At 41.2% G+C, this 18199-nt stretch overlaps 1 protein-coding gene across 4 annotated transcripts in view; it reads right to left on the bottom strand.

Moving 5' to 3' along the window:
- The window catches only part of cacna1c (calcium channel, voltage-dependent, L type, alpha 1C subunit), a 176879-nt gene that overhangs the window by 47576 nt on the left and 111104 nt on the right, over window positions 1–18199 (bottom strand). For 3 of the 4 annotated variants that reach the window (XM_084039299.1, XM_084039301.1, XM_084039300.1), the window contains exons 5-10: window positions 16645–16784; window positions 15132–15284; window positions 13791–13990; window positions 11017–11120; window positions 6115–6202; window positions 5537–5621 (exon numbers count right to left, since the gene is read on the bottom strand). In XM_084039299.1, coding sequence (XP_083895425.1) covers window positions 5537–5621; window positions 6115–6202; window positions 11017–11120; window positions 13791–13990; window positions 15132–15284; window positions 16645–16784 — 770 coding nt within the window. Of the gene's footprint in view, window positions 1–2312; window positions 2373–5536; window positions 5622–6114; window positions 6203–11016; window positions 11121–13790; window positions 13991–15131; window positions 15285–16644; window positions 16785–18199 lie in introns of all 4 variants that reach the window. The other variant, XM_084039298.1, reaches the window with a different exon arrangement.

An 18199-nucleotide genomic window follows, 5' to 3' on the forward strand; every position in this document is an offset into this window, starting at 1 on the left:
TTTATTTATAAAGCAACAAGTAGACTGCAAATGTGTCACTTTGTCCTTTAAAGTGTATTTGTGTGTAAAGATGGAAGGATGAATACCAGGAAGCGGGAGGCTGCTGCGGACAGGAGTAATATAAATCAGCAGTCAAGTATGGATGGGTGTAAAAGAGGAAAAAGCAGGAGAACTCTGATGGAAGGGAGTGCCTGAATAATGGAGGGAGGTATGGATGGAGAGAGTTAAAAAACGGGATGAATGTGGGGACGGCTGGTCGAGAGACTGATATGAAGTAAGCGATACGTTGCTTTTTTATTGCTTCCGTCAGTCTTTGGCTGCCTGCGGGAACGAGCTGCAGCTCCTTCCCCCTCACCTAAAACACTTATTGTAACACCCTCTGGGTACCAGAAGCAGATCCTGATATGAATCTCAATGCATTTTCTATTATAGTCAGATTTCCACTGTTTTATAAAGCAACACCTACTCTTGCAAAAACACAAATGATTAATCATCATCTTCAATTATTTCTTTTTTCTACCTTAGTAACTCACAAAAATGCAACTGTGCTCTATTATCTCAGCTCCCGTAATAGAAATCACTTTCCAAACACAATTGGCAATTCCTGACATTGGCCCCTTCTGCATTCCTACTAACATTTGTAATAGTGTTCCATGCAGATGTGCTAATAAAATCTACTTTCAGCAGCAATTTGCAGCATTTATTGGTTTAAAAACCTGTGGCTGATATACATATGTATTGTTTTATATCAACAGCTGGTTTGAAAGCCTCATGCTTGGTGATGGATGAATTCTGCGGCGTACGGATCAGGACAGTCTCTGTGAACGATAATGCCTCGGCTGTGAACACGCCGTATGCCACCTCGACACATGCCACTTCCTGTTATGGTACTTAGTTAAAAGCACTCGGTGCCCTCTAGTCTCTCCCGAGGCTAAAGCCTTTTTCAAATATAAAACCAGCCTTGTGACTTCTCCTCAATGGAGCTCTGAACTAGTTTAATACCTATTGTTAGAGAAAACCCCAAAGACTTGAGACACAGAGAGACGGAAGGAGATGGAACTGGGAAATGAAGGAAGGAGCGAGGGAGGGAATGAGAAAGACAGGGAAGGGCAGCAAAGGGATTTATCCATTCTCACAGATGTTGGCATGTGTGAATGAGTTTAAACTATGAACTGATAGCACTGGAAATAAGCAAACTCCTCCTTAAGCTATACAACTGAATTGTGATAAAAGTACTCACTACAGTAGTGGGAAGTTTGTGTTTTTGTTTGTGTGTGGATCTGTTTTGTTTCCGTGTCACCACACTGAAAAGTCCTCTTCATTACTCATTCTAAGGTATTTCAAGCAATGCAAATGTCTAATCAAACTGCCTGTAATCAAATACTTCAAATCCTACACTAAATATTCGGCATTTAAGGTTTTTCATGCAGTGTCAATTTAATAAAATAATGTCACATTTTGAATTTTAGTCTTTTTTTGCCCACAAGGCAAGTGTCACATATTGGGAATTAAAAATAATGAAAGCACTCAAAACTGAAGTCGAGAACAAAGAACGACCAGTATCTTATATTTCTAACAATTTGACAATTACTGGTTGAAATTTATATAAAAAATAAATTAAAAAAAGATCTAAAATTCAAATTTTGTAGCTATTTCTCTGCTATATTTTATTGTCAGAGCTGGCATGGCTGCCAACAGTGCAGGGGGATTTTAGGAGAGGACTGTGACATCACAAATACTACAGATGTTTTTAGTGTGTAAACTGCACTCCAATTGTTTTCTGTGATGACAATGTCCTCTTGAGGTTTTTGTTTTGCAGACAAGTCAGGCAGATGCGGACGGTTTCCTTCCCTACGAACCTATAAAAGGAAAACGGAGGCTGCATCTCAATACGGAAATGATGTTATCTCCTCATGCCCTCAATGCTTTCACTGATATTTCTCCTCTTTTCAATTACACGCAATTTAAACAACATGAACTGTGGTCAAGGTGACATTCAGTACTGTCAGCAGCATGGATAGTAATTGGTGGCAAAAGTCCAAGACTCCACTGCGAGATAATGTTAATATATTTGGCCTTGAGGTTATTATTCAATTGAAGGTTTACAGGGTGAGGGAGACAATGAGAATAAACTACTTTGCAGTGTTGAGAGGCAGCCAATGGAGGGGAAAAAAAGGTGCTCCACTACAACGCAGGAGGAAAGGAGAGGAGGAGGAGGAAGAGGAGGTGCAGTTCTCTTGCATGTCTACAATCACGTTTCCAGTAAATCTTCAACTAGTGTCGGACCATGCAGACAGACGCACACGCCTTACGAAGGAAAGCCGCATTTTTCTTCACGGCTCCGCGCAGGGACTGAAAACGCTGGCTCTTACCTGGGGGATAGAGAGCACGGCTCAGCAACACGGACACACAAACAGCCTCTCACAATAAGCACACCGAAAACACTGTGAATCCAAACACTCATGCTCTTCTTCTGGCTCTCATAAAAATGCACACACTGTTGCAAAGAATTCAGCACGATTTGATTCTGCTAAAAAAGCCGTTCCCTCTTTACAGTCACACCTCATTGCATTACTCCAGCTGTTATCGTAATTTGAGATGTATTACAAGCATAACCGACAAGAAGGTAACCTTTTTCTCTCTTGTACCGTTTAGACTTTAAGTCTCCGTTTCATTGCTATAATTTGCCTTCATATCTGAACTAAAACCTTCTCATTCTCTACGCTAAAAAAAAGGAGGTACATGAAGAGGATTCATTTATTGGGATTTATATTCCAGAGAACGGAGGAAGTGAACACTCAAAAGCAGGTTACTGCGTGGTTTTCACTGAGCACTACACAGTACAAAACATTTGTCCGTCCCATTCTCTGTCCTCTTGGCCAACACAATATCTATTGTCTTCTGTCCACTTCACCCCTTCCTCTCACTCTCTTTGCATCATCCTACATTCATCAGCGTGCTCCTCCGTACTGGCATCGTTCTATTGTTGGATTTATCCAGTGGTTCGTACGCGATTGTGCAAGCGTACTACAGGATGATACGAGCAATATTCTTCGTCAATTCAATTTGTACGGTAGCGGAAATAAAAACTGCATGTGACTCATAAAAGCAACCTAACTAACACCTCGTAGACAAAGATGTATGTAAATGCACAGCGACACATTATGCACTCATGCAGTAGATGATCACTCAGTTATTCTTCTAAATTAACCAATCACCACACAAGGATCATCTAAGCTTTGACTAAATCGCAGAAGATAATGATGAAAGAAAACCGGCAGTGTTTTAATTTTAACTTATGAATTAATAAGCTGGACGGATGGAGGATGCATCACTGTGTGAAGGAGACTGGGATCATTCTTTTATGTGTAAGGAAAAATCAGTATCGCTTAAACATTGCTTTCTTAACTTCGTAAAACAAAATGTAATACAAATAAATACATAGATATAATTTTGGCAAATTGTTATGTATTATTAAAATGATAAATCACACCCATTATTAGGTGAAAAAAAATCTTCAAAATTGACAGGAATTATACCTTTTATATAATGTATAAAAACCTAGAATTTTCACCAATATCAGTGCATCCCTGCAGGAAATGCACACAAATCTGCATAAGGAAATACACCATTCAAATCACCAATATAAGTGAGTGTGCTTGTGTGTATGTGCTGGAAATTACCTCATAAAAGATAACCACCATACTTTAGTGTCTCTCTGCACACTCACTCTAAAAACATTGGGAATCAATAAAGTGTACATCTACTACTAAAAAACATCCGCATACACTGAATATTTGTCTTTATTTGAATACTCAATTCAGATCATGAATCAATATGACGTCCCTGTAGTACCGAATACCATCTCAGTCACACAAATTCAATGTCTCTGTATTTCTAGTCGTCTTTCATATCTCAACAACTATTTTCCATCGCTCTGCTATCCCCTCTTCTATACTCCAAGTGTCCTGTTCCTTCTTAGGACATGTGCATGGTCTCGGCAACATGTCCTGGGCAGCGGGCACAAGCTGCCCCTCATTCATCTTCCCAGAGAAGGCTCCATCCATCGAGGAGAGAGGGAGACAGAGCAATATGGCCAAGCGACTTGATTTTCCAACCTTCACAAACAGAAGGATGATTGATGTTTCCAAATGAGAACATCTGATCAGATGTATCAATCATTCTGTCATCCAAAGGCCTCAGTTTTACCCTTTAATAAAGTAAAGAACTGAATATAGCGTCCCATCCCTACATCTGACTTATACTAACCATTTTATTCTTAAAAATAAATGGTTGATTGCAAATTAGTCTTATATATGTTTATATTGGACAAGACTAGATCAAGCTGCGTTCTCCTACACCTACCTGGAGCTTGTCTGGACATAAAATCAGTGCACGCAGAACTCGAAAAAATAAATTGAAGGAAAGAGGCATCTCCATATTGTGATGTGACATTTAACAAAATTGGCGCAATTGGGGGGCCAATTGTTTGTTAATGTGCCAGCCGCTGCTGCTGTGTTTTTGCCACTGATTGGCCCAGGGGAGCACCACGGTAACAGGTGAAAACAAGTAGATTTGTTACAGATTAGCCACAGGGGTGTTGACCACGGTAATTTCTGGAGCTTCACTGAAAGATTAGATCATCATTCCTCCCCCCCCGTTTTTTTTCTTCTTCACTTGGCATTCCTCAGTGTTTCTCAGAATGAGCTGACTAGTTTGTAGAAGATGTGTGCAGAATGAGTGCTCAGCCTCTGCATATTTAGTCTTTATCATTCATTCATTCGCCATCAATATGAAGAAGTTGAGCTTGAAGCTTTTACAAAGTAGATCACACTACATACTGTACATACTGAACAGCTCAATTATTATACAGACACTATTCCTGTCTATTTTTCTCGCCATCCCTCCATCAATCCTCTCCAAGAACAAATCTCCAGGTCAGAAGGGGCCAGCGCTATACATCTCCTCCCCAGGAAATGTAGTTCAGTCCTGGGGAGACATGTTCTATGAGTGGCTGCCTCTCTCTGGAGGTGTTGTGGAGAGAGACAGGCTGTTAATTTACACACAGTCCTCAGGGTGCATGTGTGTGTGTGTTTATGTGTGTATGTGAGGGTGTGCCCGGAGGCTATTAGCTGCAGTCTGACACATTCTGCTAATATACAGGTTTTAAACCTCAGCCAGAAGCAAGCAGGCAATATTCACATCTTCTCAGTCTGCCAGTTGTTCATTCAGGCTATGAACCACCACCATGCCATGGAGAGTGCAGTGAGCTCACTACAGACCAAACACGAGGTTTTACATGGTTTTCCTCTTGTGTGCATGAAGCACAAAATGTCCTCAGATATAAACACGATCCATCCAACCACGCCGTCTCACATAAACACAGAAAAATCTAACTGCTGCACAACGATATATACATCACACGCGCACATGCATAGTCATCCTCAAGGCGAACTGCAGGGAGCAAATAGATCATCACTCGCACTCGGCATATTTCACTGTAAAAAAACAAAAAACAACACACTGTAGTACTCACAGTTTCTAGGTTTGTCATCGTCCATGCCCTCCTCTTCGTTCTCCGGGTCAATGTCTTCGGCCTGAGTGATCCAGTCTAAATAGCCCTATATTGGCGCACACATATAAACACACAGATAAAGAAAATACTGAGTGGTTAGCAGTCTCCTTATGAACAAAACTCCAGATATCTGACATTATTTGGATTTTTTTATTGATGCTCCTGTACCCGTTCTTATACTGGACACTTTTATTGTCCTTACTATGATTTAAAAAAATACTTTAATGTATAAACTGTACTTTTCCATCTCTTTGAGTTTCCCTTTTTATCACAGCTGAAAGGACTAACCATCATGACACCATAATGACAATAAAAAGCACTTTATCTTTACTTTACCTGAAAGCAAGTTGTAACATCTGCTCTGCTTTCTATGCGTACTGCCTTAAACTGTTGGGACTTTTTTTTACTTCTCTTTGATATCCACCTTAAATGTCCCCTTTTTGAAAGCCAGCAATATAAAGTGAATCTTAGTGGTGAAGATTTGTACATATTCTTTCAACAGCCGCCTCAATTCAACACACACAGAGACAACGGCCTACCTTGAGGTCCTCCTCCAGTTGCTGTTTTTCTCTGAGTTTCTGGAAGTCTCCACGTGCCTTGGCCTTCTCTCTCTCCTTGGAAAACTCTCTGGGAGGAGGGGAGCAGGGGGGGAGGGATGTGGGGAGGTTGGGGGGGAGAGGGATAGAGAGAGAAAGCAGAAACAGAGGAGGGAAAAGAATCTGAAAATCTAGACTGCAAGTGCTGCAAAACAAATCATGTGACAATAAAACACAGAACGCTATACAACGCTGCAGGACAGGAAGGAGGAAAACCTGCTCAAGAGAGAGAAAAAAATGAATGTAAAGTGGAGAGGGGAAATCTCTGCCAAGAAGAAAAGGTGTTAGTATGCAAATACAGATGAAAGAACATCCATACAGATGTGTTTATATGTTGATTAACATGGTGACTTTGGCATGAACACACAATATGAAAGCATCACATAAATATACACTGTCAAAGGAAACAAACTGGTTATACCATATTATTATCTATCCATGGATTTGTCTGCAATTTGTTCCCAGTATTCAAAGTGTCTGGATTGATGGAGCCCCATAATAATCATTGAGCCTGATAGGCTGGTGGGAATGTGAATGGAGACACCCATACTGACTGACCAAGTGTGGACAACTGGAGGGAGGGAGGGAAGGAGGGAGGGAAGGAGGGAGAGGGCATCCCTGACCAGCTGTCCCACCTCAGCTTGCTCCTGTCAACCTGGAGGAGATGGGGCTCGGCACCGAGGTCGTCCTGCATCACTGAGCTCCTCACCCTTTGATGCCATCTCATTCTATCGGTCACCGCCCAGACGTTTTGGCAATAGGTGAGAATATGAGCTCTGTATTGGGCCTCAGCTATCGTTTTGTATAACATTTGCAATTCTTACAATTGAAGAGTGTGAATGTGGAATTACCAAACAATCCATTTGATTTCTAATACTCCTATAACGTTCTGACTTTTTTTTATTAATACAGAAGGATACCAGCTTTTTCTAAGTTTCTCAGGATTTTTTGGGGTTATATGGCCATGGAGGACAGAAGCAAAGACGATTAAAGACACGTAAAATCAATGTGAGGAGAGTGTGAAATATTGAAACATTATGATGAAATCAGGTGAAATTATTTCTAGGTGTCAGGACAAAAGAAAGAATTAAGGGACACTTGATTAAACGCTGCACTTGGTGAAGGTCAGGTTGGAGCCGAAGATGAGAGCTGACTGGAGTTGGGAGTATTGGGGTGTTCAAAAAATCCAAGATGGTCCTTAAGTAAACGTAGCTGGAGCCTCCCTGTGGTGATTATTTTGAATGACGATATCAGTCGTCAGTAGAATTCTTTGCTTGTTATTTATTACAGCTTATTACAGCTGCTTTTTTTTTTTTTTTTTTTGCAGCTATGGTAGTTTCAGACTTAACTGAAGGTTCATCTGGATATTCTCAATCAGATATTATGGAATCAAAACAAAGATTTGACTCAAAAATGTTCCCTTGAGAGCAAGATTAGGATCTATAGATTATAAAATTGATTAAAATGGCACATGACATGTCAGTCTACAGCATCGAAATGGAATTAGAGGGAGAGAGTGAGTGTGTGTGTGAGAGAGAGGGAGAGAAAGAGAGACATTTTGGAGGAATGATGAACAGATCATACCTACAGACAGCAGACACACACAATAGACAGATCAATGAGCATTAGGGCAAACCGCTACTGCCTCGCTTGTCAGAACATTAACAGGAGACCCAATCCTTATTGATCTGTTGTTGTGTGTGTGTGCCAGTGTGTACTGTATGTGTGTGTGGATGCAAAACTCTGAGGCATCATTCTCAATTTTCCAACCTATATTATCATTGGATTCTCATTTTTTCCCCCTCACTTTTCGGCTCCCTTTTTCTCTTTCAAGACTGCCTCTCGCCCCATTCTTTCCATTCACACATTACATCAAATCCAGACAAACACAGTGACAGTCACACCCGATGTTTGCCCGTCGCTCTCCTTCTTCTTGTTTAGCCATTAGTTATTATGCCAATCTGTGACCCACACACACTACGCGGAGGAAGCAGTTGGTAAAAGGTCGGGCTATGTTGGGTGTTGACAGCGTCGTTAGTCAGGAGTCAGACAAAGAGTCAGACAGCCAAACCCCCCCAAGCTGTTTGGACCAGATAGACCTTGAATATTTTCCCCCCACAATGCTGCCGTCATATCACTGTGGGTGTGGAAAGTCAGATTTGGGTTAGTCAGTCAGGGGTGACACACTTCCCTCCCATAAACCTGTTCTCTACCCAAGTTCATCATTAGAACATCATCGTCATCAGAGCAAGTGGAAAATATACTAAACTTGTCATCATTCGCTATGATTTGTTACACAAACCATACACGAGTGTGTGCTATATTTAGAATATTTTCACATTGTCATATTTTTATTCCAACACACCCCCCCTGTACATGATTTGTACAGTACTTTCATATGACCAGAAGCAGAAAGTGGACAGAAATAAAGACTTTCCAACAGCAAAGCTCACTACCAACAGCATGAAGGCATAAAGGAGAAAGAGAGAAGTTAGTCTGAAGTGACCTTTAACCTTGCCCTTACCCGCTCAATACCCCCAGAACCAAGTTTAGCACAAAGAAGGATCCGATGATGATTAAGGTGACAAAATACACCCAGGGCCACTTGTACCCTACGGCATCATTCACCTAGGTGGAGAGATGGAGGGGAGGAGGGGTGGGACGAAGGACAGGAGACAGAGAGGACGGATGGAAGGAGGAGAATGGGAGGTGGATTGGAGGTAAAGATGGGAGGGAAATGAAGGCAAGGAATGAGGAATAATGAATGTTAGGAGAGAAGGGAGGAGGGGAAGAGGGGAGGGGTTAGATCCTCAGTGATGGCTCCGTTTGCTTCTGCAGGGTCCCTGCTGAGATTATGGTGCATTCATAGTATTTGTCAGAGCCACACTGCAAACGTATCTGATCGCTTGTATTTTACTGGGATTTGAAGGTTACACGTTCAAAAACAGTTTGACTCATTTCAGGCTTAATCACTGTGGAGAGAAGGCATTTCAGTTAGACACCTCGACAGACTGTGCAGCAGGACTCCCGTGGATCGGCCATCAGTACTGTCCTCAAGACACATTATTCTCTCTGGATGTGTTTACCCTTCAGAATGTAATCTGGTAATAAACAGCCAACAACAATTTAGTCTTATTTTATTTCTTATTTAATTCTGTGAAAGTTGTTATTTCATTTTGAGTGCAATTGATTTGACTGATGATCAAATTATTTACATCTGGTGAAGCCTTTATAAACACTTCACAAAAAAATGATTCAGTGCCACCTTCCATCCTATCATTTCCATTTTTAATGCCACATTTCCTTCAGACTTCACCCTGTCCTCAGAATAACTTTTTTTTTTTTTTTTGCCTCTTGTGTTTTCCCTGTTGTGCAAGTTTTTTTTTAGGTCCCACCTCCATGGCTGACCTGAGGGCTGAATTATTAATACCCCAGTGTGTCCCTACAGGCCGGGTGGTGCTTGTACTAAGACAGCGTGACTTGGCAGAGCGGGTTACAGCAGCACCCAGCTTGCCGGCCTAAGCAGCGTTTATTGAAGCAAACACACTCAGCATAATGCAAATATGTACACGCTTCACATGCACAAACAGTGTATGAAGATGCATGCTAATCTGCATGTCAGACAAACATGTATTTAAACTAATATGCATGTTTACACATGAAAGAGCTTTAAATGCAGTCGACGACGAGGTTCTCTTAAAACTGAGCCTCGACTGACAAAAAGAAGAAAATGTCACTCAAAGAAAGACAGAAAAAGGCTTCTTTTTGTGTGCAATTAAACATGTGCCGGTCAAAAGAGGAAAGTCCAGCGAGTCTGAATGTGATGTGGATGTGTGTGTCCACCTGTCCATCACAGACAGGTAGTGACGGCATGTGGCCCCTTGAGGTCCACTGACATGAAAATAACAGATAGAGAGAGAGGACTCGTCCCTGCTTCTTCTGCATGTATGTGTGTGTGTGTGTGTTTCTCAAGCTTCTGAAAAAGGATTGATTGAGCGGAACAGAAAGGAGAAAGAGCGGGAGATTTTGCTCAGTTCAGTGATCCTCAAGTTCATCTTTGCCTGACTTTAGACGAGGATGAACTTTACAAGACGTATAACTCTACTTTAACTGCTGGCATGAGTCTAGAACCCTCCGTTTTGTCTGCGTTTAATTATTATTATTTTTATCTCTTCTCGGCTAACCATCTTTTGGTATTCTGTAAATCCGTTAACACTGAATAAAATGCATATTTTTGCTGTTTGGTATGTCCACCTGTTGGGTGCAGATGGTTAAACACAAAAGTGGTTTAGTCCTGCAACTTTTGCATTATTTGATTATTTGATTGCGTGCAGTGAGTGTCCTCGGTGAAGCCGATGACAGGAATAATGATGATAAAGGAAGAAGCAATTAACATAATGGGATTCTGGATTTATACATCAGTCGAACAACTCAAAACAATTAAAATTAACTAAATTAAAATCAGTAGCCTCCAAAAAAAAATGCTTAGCAATAATATGTATATAAATGAATAAAATGTGGCAAAAAGGCATAGTATAGTGCATGATCTTAGGTTTGGTAAATAAATAATATGAATATATGTAAAGGCTTATTAAGGATAAGAACCATCACATCCAACCTAAAAAAGCTTTGCAAATTTGCATATTATTGGCCTTTTGATTCCACTCTTCGGTTGACCACAAGATCCTTATAAATCGACCATAAGTTGCACTTTAAATGTCTGATCCAGGGAGTCCCTTTGCATGGTCATTCATCACAACTAAAACACTACATACTGTGCAGCCACATCACAAACAACACACATACAGACATTTGTACACACATGACGACAGCACAACCTCTTACCCGCTCAACACCCCCAGAACGAGATTGAGAACGAAAAAGGAGCCGAAGATGACGAGAGAGACAAAATAGACCCATGGCAGCTCATAGCCCATAGCATCCTGCATCTGAGAGAGACAAGAGACATAGGAGAGAAGGAGACGGAGAGAAGAGGGGGGTTAACAGGGAGAGGGTTGGTGGGGTGGAGGAGAGAGGACAGTTAAGACAATGAGAAGGAAGAAGAAATGTGGGGGGGAAAGACAAGGAGAAGATGAAATGGGGGGCAGTAAGGACAGAAAGTGTGTTGGAGAGGTAAATAAAGAAGGACAAAATGACAGGAAGGGAACCAGAAAAGAGCAGTGCGTATTAAAAAAGAGCAGTAGAAAGACCTGGCAAAGCAAGAGTGGCAGTATCGTATGATTGAGTGTGTGTAGAAACCCTTTTGTTTGCCTGCTGGAGAGTAGCTATTTGTACGCGTCGCAATTAAGAACACACTAAACAACACTTAACTGCTCTTGTAACTCAATGACAAACCTCAGCTCTCATTCAAAACGTGCACTGTTTACACACTTTGAGCAAAACCTTTCTTGGAAAGGTGGATGGACGTTTACAGGAAACACATTTAGATGCTGTGAATCCAGGGCATATGATACGAAAACAATCACAGGGAAATCAATGAAGATGACCTTTTATGCCACACACTCATCTGGACAGTTTATTAAGGATTGCTAGTGTGTGTATGACCAATATAAGGGCTGGTGTAAAGGGGAGATGGTGTGGCTGGATTCAACTACATCAGAAATGTAAGATTATTAAAATAATAAAAGAACATAAGGTAAATCAAGGAGCTGTCACTTTAACATGGAGACATGTTGGACAGAGAGAAACAAACAAACAGGGAGATAAGAGAGCGGAGGGGAGAGACGGAGAGTTAATTTGCTGCAACGGCAGCAGATGTTGGATGTCATTTGTCTATATTTCTAAAAATGTGAGACGATAAAAAGTGTGAAAATGCATGGCCGGAACTTAATGGAAGGCTGGGTGTTGCATAAATGTTTTGTCGTAATCATTTACACTCCAAACAAATAGCTCCCATTCATTATGAAGACAGCTGGATACACACAAGTGCTCTCGTACTGCGTGAGTCGTACAGTGTTTCTGCGTCTCTCGTGTGCAGGAGGGTTGCAGCAGACAGGGTGGTTGCGGGAGGGGTGTAGAGCTTGTAAGCTTTCTGCTCCATGTGTCTACATGCACTCAGACACACAACAACACACGCACACGCTTGGATGTACAGGAGATCACACACACACAACTGACCAATGCTGACAGCTACCTTTAGCCACCAAACTGATGGGCTAAAAACATCAACCCTTCAACAAACTCCTCTCCCAGTGAAACAGTTCATTCCATTCTTTTTTGTATTCCCTGACATGTTTTAGCCCTCCTTGACTTCAATATTGCTTGATAGTGACCCGCAGATTGTGCCTCTCATGTATTATTCTAGTCACAGAGCTCAAAATCTGTTCCTCTAACGGCTAAATCACTGGCGATCAAAAACCTAGAATGTAATGTACCATTGTTCTCTTGTTGCTCGACTGACAATGAACGAAATGTTTATCTATTATAATCATATTATTATTGTTACATTATTGTTAAAATTTTCATGCAAAGCAAAAAGCACAAAATAAATTCTGGCCATGAGCTACCTTTTTCTGGATTAGGAAATAAAATAAAATCTCTAGACAGGATAAAGGATAACAATACCTTTTCATTGAATAGTGAACTGCCTATACTTGAACCGAGATGGACTGAAGTCTCTTTGGAGATCGTATAGGAACTAAATACTCATCAATGCATTAAGCGTCGTTCAACAACCTTCTAATATCACATCATCATTTCAATTTCAGAGATATTGATGCTTCGCTCTGTAACCTGAATGTAATGATAATACATAAAAAGCACAAGTTGGGGCCATCAGATGAATGGAAATTAGCACAATTTCAATGCATTGTAGCAGTTAAAGCAGACATTCAGTTGAGAACTGATGTATTGAATATCTCAAGAACGGGCACTTATCTGTACCACATGAGTGCTTTGCAGTGGTCAGACAGACGGCAGTAACTACCTCATTCTGACACAACACCTACTGAGCCCTTACCACCCATTATTGGGATATCAGCAACATTATAATCTGTGTGTAAAGCCATGCCTCCGTTCAGAGGACTAAATCAAATGTTTTCTCAAGAAAGCACATGTGGGAGTTTGATTGAACCCTATCATTGATTAACAGCACAGAGTAATCTATTGGTTTATTTAGCTGGACAGGGGCTGCTGCATGCTGGCCATTTACTCAGGAAGGGATTGTGTGTTCATATGCCTTTGTGCAGTGTGTGTGTGTGTGTGTGTGTGTGTGTGTGTTTGACACCTGAATCAAGCATCAGGATTCTACACACGTTCCAAATGAATCGGCGCCTTCAATTACACAGTATATTGTCTGCATTGATTTAGCCTGAGATATGAGCTAACACACACACCTACACACAGATTGTGTGTATATGTGTGTGTGTGTATCTATTTCTTTGAACAATCTATGTGTTCATACCTGCCTTTCTGAGAGAAGTGTTATTGCTTTATATATTTCTTTTTTCAAAAGCACTCATGTGGCACTGATGTAACAGATACACAGCAATAGCTATACGCACCAAGCAGTATGGCTCTCACTCCACACACACACACACACACACACACACACACACACACACACACACACAAAGACACTGTTGTGGTGTCCGGCTCACCCAGTACAGCACGTCCGTCCAGCCCTCCATGGTTATACACTGGAACACCGTCAACATGGCGAAGGCAAAGTTGTCAAAGTTGGTGATGCCGTCGTTTGGGCCCTCCCATCCCATTTCACACTTGGTTCCGTTGTGGTTACAGTGTCGACCGTAAGCTCCGACAGGCGCACACGGTGCTGGCTTTTCCTCTGCAATGGTGCCTGTGGCAACAGATATAGGAGGAAGAGAAAGAGTGTTAAGCTGCATCCTTCCTGTCACGTAATCAACTGATACAAACTGATATAAAATAATTAATGGATTACTTGGTTTGTAAGAAAGAATTATTGACACACCAAAACTCTGTGCTCAGTGATGGGAAGTTTCTTACTGATTTGTTCAGTGAGAGTTGTAATTTACATCCAGCCTCAGGTTTTTATACACGCAGGCTTCTAACCTATGACTCTCTATAAAAGATATCTCCTGGCATCGTTGCTCATCTTTTGCACCGATGATTCAACTGTAGGAGTTTCATGCCCATTCAGACTTTGGAAGTGGTCCAACTGTAAGTCACCTTACACTACCTATGCAGCATATGACTGGGACTCTGAGAAGTATAGAAATATGAAATTAACTCTCTCTTCTTTTCCTGGAGTCAAAATAAACTCGAAATAATTTGGCGAAACAAAAAAGTTCCATCTAAAAAGTTTAAAAGGAGACATTGAATTGAAACCAAACAGAGCAGCCATAAAAAAAAATCAAATGTAAAAAAGTAGTTTGCTAATAATAGCAAACAAGCTCTTGAGGGTGATGCATAGGATAACAGAGTATTCCACCAGCACTTACCCTGTACAAAGCTAATGCCTCTCATGGGACCTATAAAATCACCATAACAACACTTAAGTCCATTTATACCTAGGGCCCTTAACTGAAAATTGTTTCAATCATTTATGGCAACTGCCGTTTCAATTACCGTCCAAATTATTCACACACAGAAACATAGATAATGGTTTCAATAATTAATGGAGGTTATCGTTTCAACTGTTTAAGCTCAATTTTCCCCCTGCTTTGACGGCTGATAGGTGATGTCTTACTGTCAAAGACGTATGCGGTCTTATTTCAGTTGGACAGGTTTGTGTGGTGTATACTCATCTGTGGGGTTGAAGTGTGAATACATGCTCACCGAAGCGTTCTTTCACACATAGTTGAATGCAGGCCTCCAAATCTGAGCGTTGAGATGGCGTTTGTGTTCGATCATGCGTGGTCGTATTTGCACCTCTGCACCCTCGTCGACATATTCTCTCTCTCGCTCCATCTGCACGTGTGTGAGAGTGTGTGTGTGTGTGTGTGTGTGTGTGTGCGTACCTGTGTGGTCGTGACGGCAGGTCTTGTGCATCTTTCCCATGAAGAGCTCCAGACCGATGATGGCATAGATGATGATGACGAAGAGGACCAGCAGGGCGATATGGAGCAGAGGAACCATGGCTTTGATTATGGAGTTCAACACTACCTGTAAACCTGCATCGCACACACAGAGGAACTGCTGAGAACAGAAATACGGAAACATGCATTCATGTTAATGTTGAAAGAGTTTTTAGTCACATAAAAGCATCGAGGGTGCATTGTATAGCAGAATATGTGGCAGTCAATCACAATGTAAGCACCCAAACTGACTATATTAGATTTGTTCTAAAGCTTTAGTATTATTTCTGCATGTGATCATCCACTCAGAGCGCGACTTCAATGAGCTTCTGAGAAACATTAACAAAACATGGCAGATTCAAAACGGATCTTGTTCGATGGATCTTTCGAGTTCATTCACTGAATGCTTTGATGGACAAAAGCTCAGAACAATACATACTAAGAACAGTGATAGGAATAGTGACGAGTCTAAATCTGTATAAAGATGGTGAAATAGGCAAATGTTTAGCCATGTTGGTTTTTGTAGGATAAAATATGGCTTTACATATTTGATGTGATTAATTGTCACACATTTTATTTCGGCACATGCTTACATAAAAAAACACCTTATGAGATCACTTGATTTTTCCAATTTTTGATAAAACAGTTCAGCTTGATTTGAATCTAAATCTTAATTCTTCTGCAAACAAAGAACAGGTTTGCATATAATCTATCTTAAAAGGTGATCACGACTGAATTGTTGTCAAAAAAAGACGGTGTACATTCATTCACACATAATTTGTTGACCCAAAAGCGACTGCAAACCACAGTAAGTGGCATAAATGACTGAGGAATACTTGAAATGGTTCAGGTGTCTGTTGATTAAATTACATAACACATCACTTGTTCCCTGTTAGCTGTAAAATAAACTGGTATGGATACGACATCAGCTAGCAAACATGCGACTCATCAGTTGCCCTGATACCAATTCAGCATAGTCCAGAGATGCTGGACAGGGTTCAGTCTAAATACTTTTGCACTGCAGCCGCACTCATGCTTTTAAACTGAAACAACAACAGTGCGGGATGTGCACTAGCATTCTGTGTGCATTTCTCTGCTATTGCAATCACAAGAGCTGCCACACACACACGCACACACATTCTCCTTTATCCACGATATCCAATCCGTTGTCTGGCCTGTTGGATTATTGATTTCTGAAGTGACTAACTCGGACAGACGGACAGACAACTCATCAGCTCATACTGTAAGTACCTGACAAGAGGTGTCCTTGTGTGAGCATGTGTATGTGCGTGCATGTACGAGTGTACGTGTGGCGTCGGGCAGCAATATCGACTCCAATCTGCGGTTAATTTATCCCCCACCTCGCCCAATCGCCGCACCACACCTGATCCTCAGAGCGTCGCTTTCTGCTCTCTCTTTTCTGCCTTTGTTTCCCTCTCTCTTTCTCAGCACTTACTGGGTACTCCAGAGACCAGTCTGAGGGGTCGAAGTACTCTGAATGCCCTCAGAGCCTTGACGTCGAAGCCTGCTGCCTTCCCTCCGATAGGAGTTCCCCCGTCCCCCTTGGTGGCCTGCTCCAGGATTGCACTGAATAACCTGCAAGACAAAAAGTAATGACTTCAATAACCGTCATCTTCATGTTGACATCCCATTCCTACATACTAGAGAATAACTGCGTCAGAGAGGGAAACAATAAGAGATATCCTCCATTGCTTCTGTTGCCGCTGACTGAAGGCCATCTTTATGGTCTTTCTCATAATATATAAAACAGTGACATCAATTTAGACGTCAACCTTGTTCCTTTTTTAAGAGGTAAGAGACTGATATCTGCACTGTTTCACCATCAAATGTGGCTCCGAGAGGAAAACACAAACAGTAGAAAATAACAGCTTAATTAGTTGGCTCTCCAACACAACAATAGAAATAGTTTCATCAGTCGCCTCTGTCTTTCACGGAGACGAAAATGTGAGACACTCGGCTTCAATGGTTTGACAGTCGGCTCAACAGAACATTGTGCATGCATGGACTGAAGAGGGGTGTCTCTGAAATCTGAAAAGTGTGTCGACTTCTCGTAAGTAAAAGCCATAAGTCGACTCGTCATCGCACGTTTATGATATAATGTATTTATTTTTTTCCAGGGCTGAGAAAGAATGTTGTCAGTAACATTGTGAGAGAAATTTGTGTGTCTGGTCGGGCGATTTTTGTCATAGGCCCCTTCATATAAGTATATTCTTCAATAAAAGGGATTTTTATGTTGTTGCCTTTTGTTGAATATTAACCTCGATGAAATCTCTTGAGATGTCAGTGACTCACAAGCTTGAATCTGTGTTTGTCCAGCTGAGCTTATCACTCTCTCTCCTCTCTGAGATCCTTTAGAAATCACCATACAATACCATTTTCCAGCTACCGCGGCTCAAAGGCCAGTCAGCGGCATGTTAGTCACGGAGGATTATCAATTAGCACAGATGAAATGGCCACTTGAAAAGACCTCTCAAAACATATCGCCCTCTCTCTCTCTCTCTTTTTCTCACCATCTCCCCCTCAGTTTGATTCACTCATTCAAACAGATTATGAAAAAGCACGTTGAGGACCCATAGTTTTGCACCACCAGTCTTTTTCTAAGCATGTTTTTTGCCGGAATGGGGTGTTAAATGCTAATTAGAGCCTCTGAGTGTAGCGCCACATAATGGGTTGTGTGTACATCCACAGCTTACGATAGCAGGAGCTGTGTACATTCATAAAGATAACAGGTTGTTTGGTTTCACAGCAGTCAAAACACCACAATACTACTGGGTTAATTTCTTACTTATTATAAATTCACATTTAGCAAGCAACTCATTATCATGTCATTAATCTAGAGATTTCCATAATTCATGGTGATGTCTTTAAATTGCTGTGTTTGTTAATTTATATTGACAGAATCAGTTAAACCAGTGGGTATTGCCAAATAAATTACTTTAAATAATTGATTCCTTTTTTTGTCAGTTGGCGTTTAGTTATCTGAATGTTTT

The sequence above is a fragment of the Eutrigla gurnardus genome (genome assembly GCF_963514095.1).
Source record: "Eutrigla gurnardus genome assembly, chromosome: 21".
Taxonomy (NCBI): domain Eukaryota; kingdom Metazoa; phylum Chordata; class Actinopteri; order Perciformes; family Triglidae; genus Eutrigla; species Eutrigla gurnardus.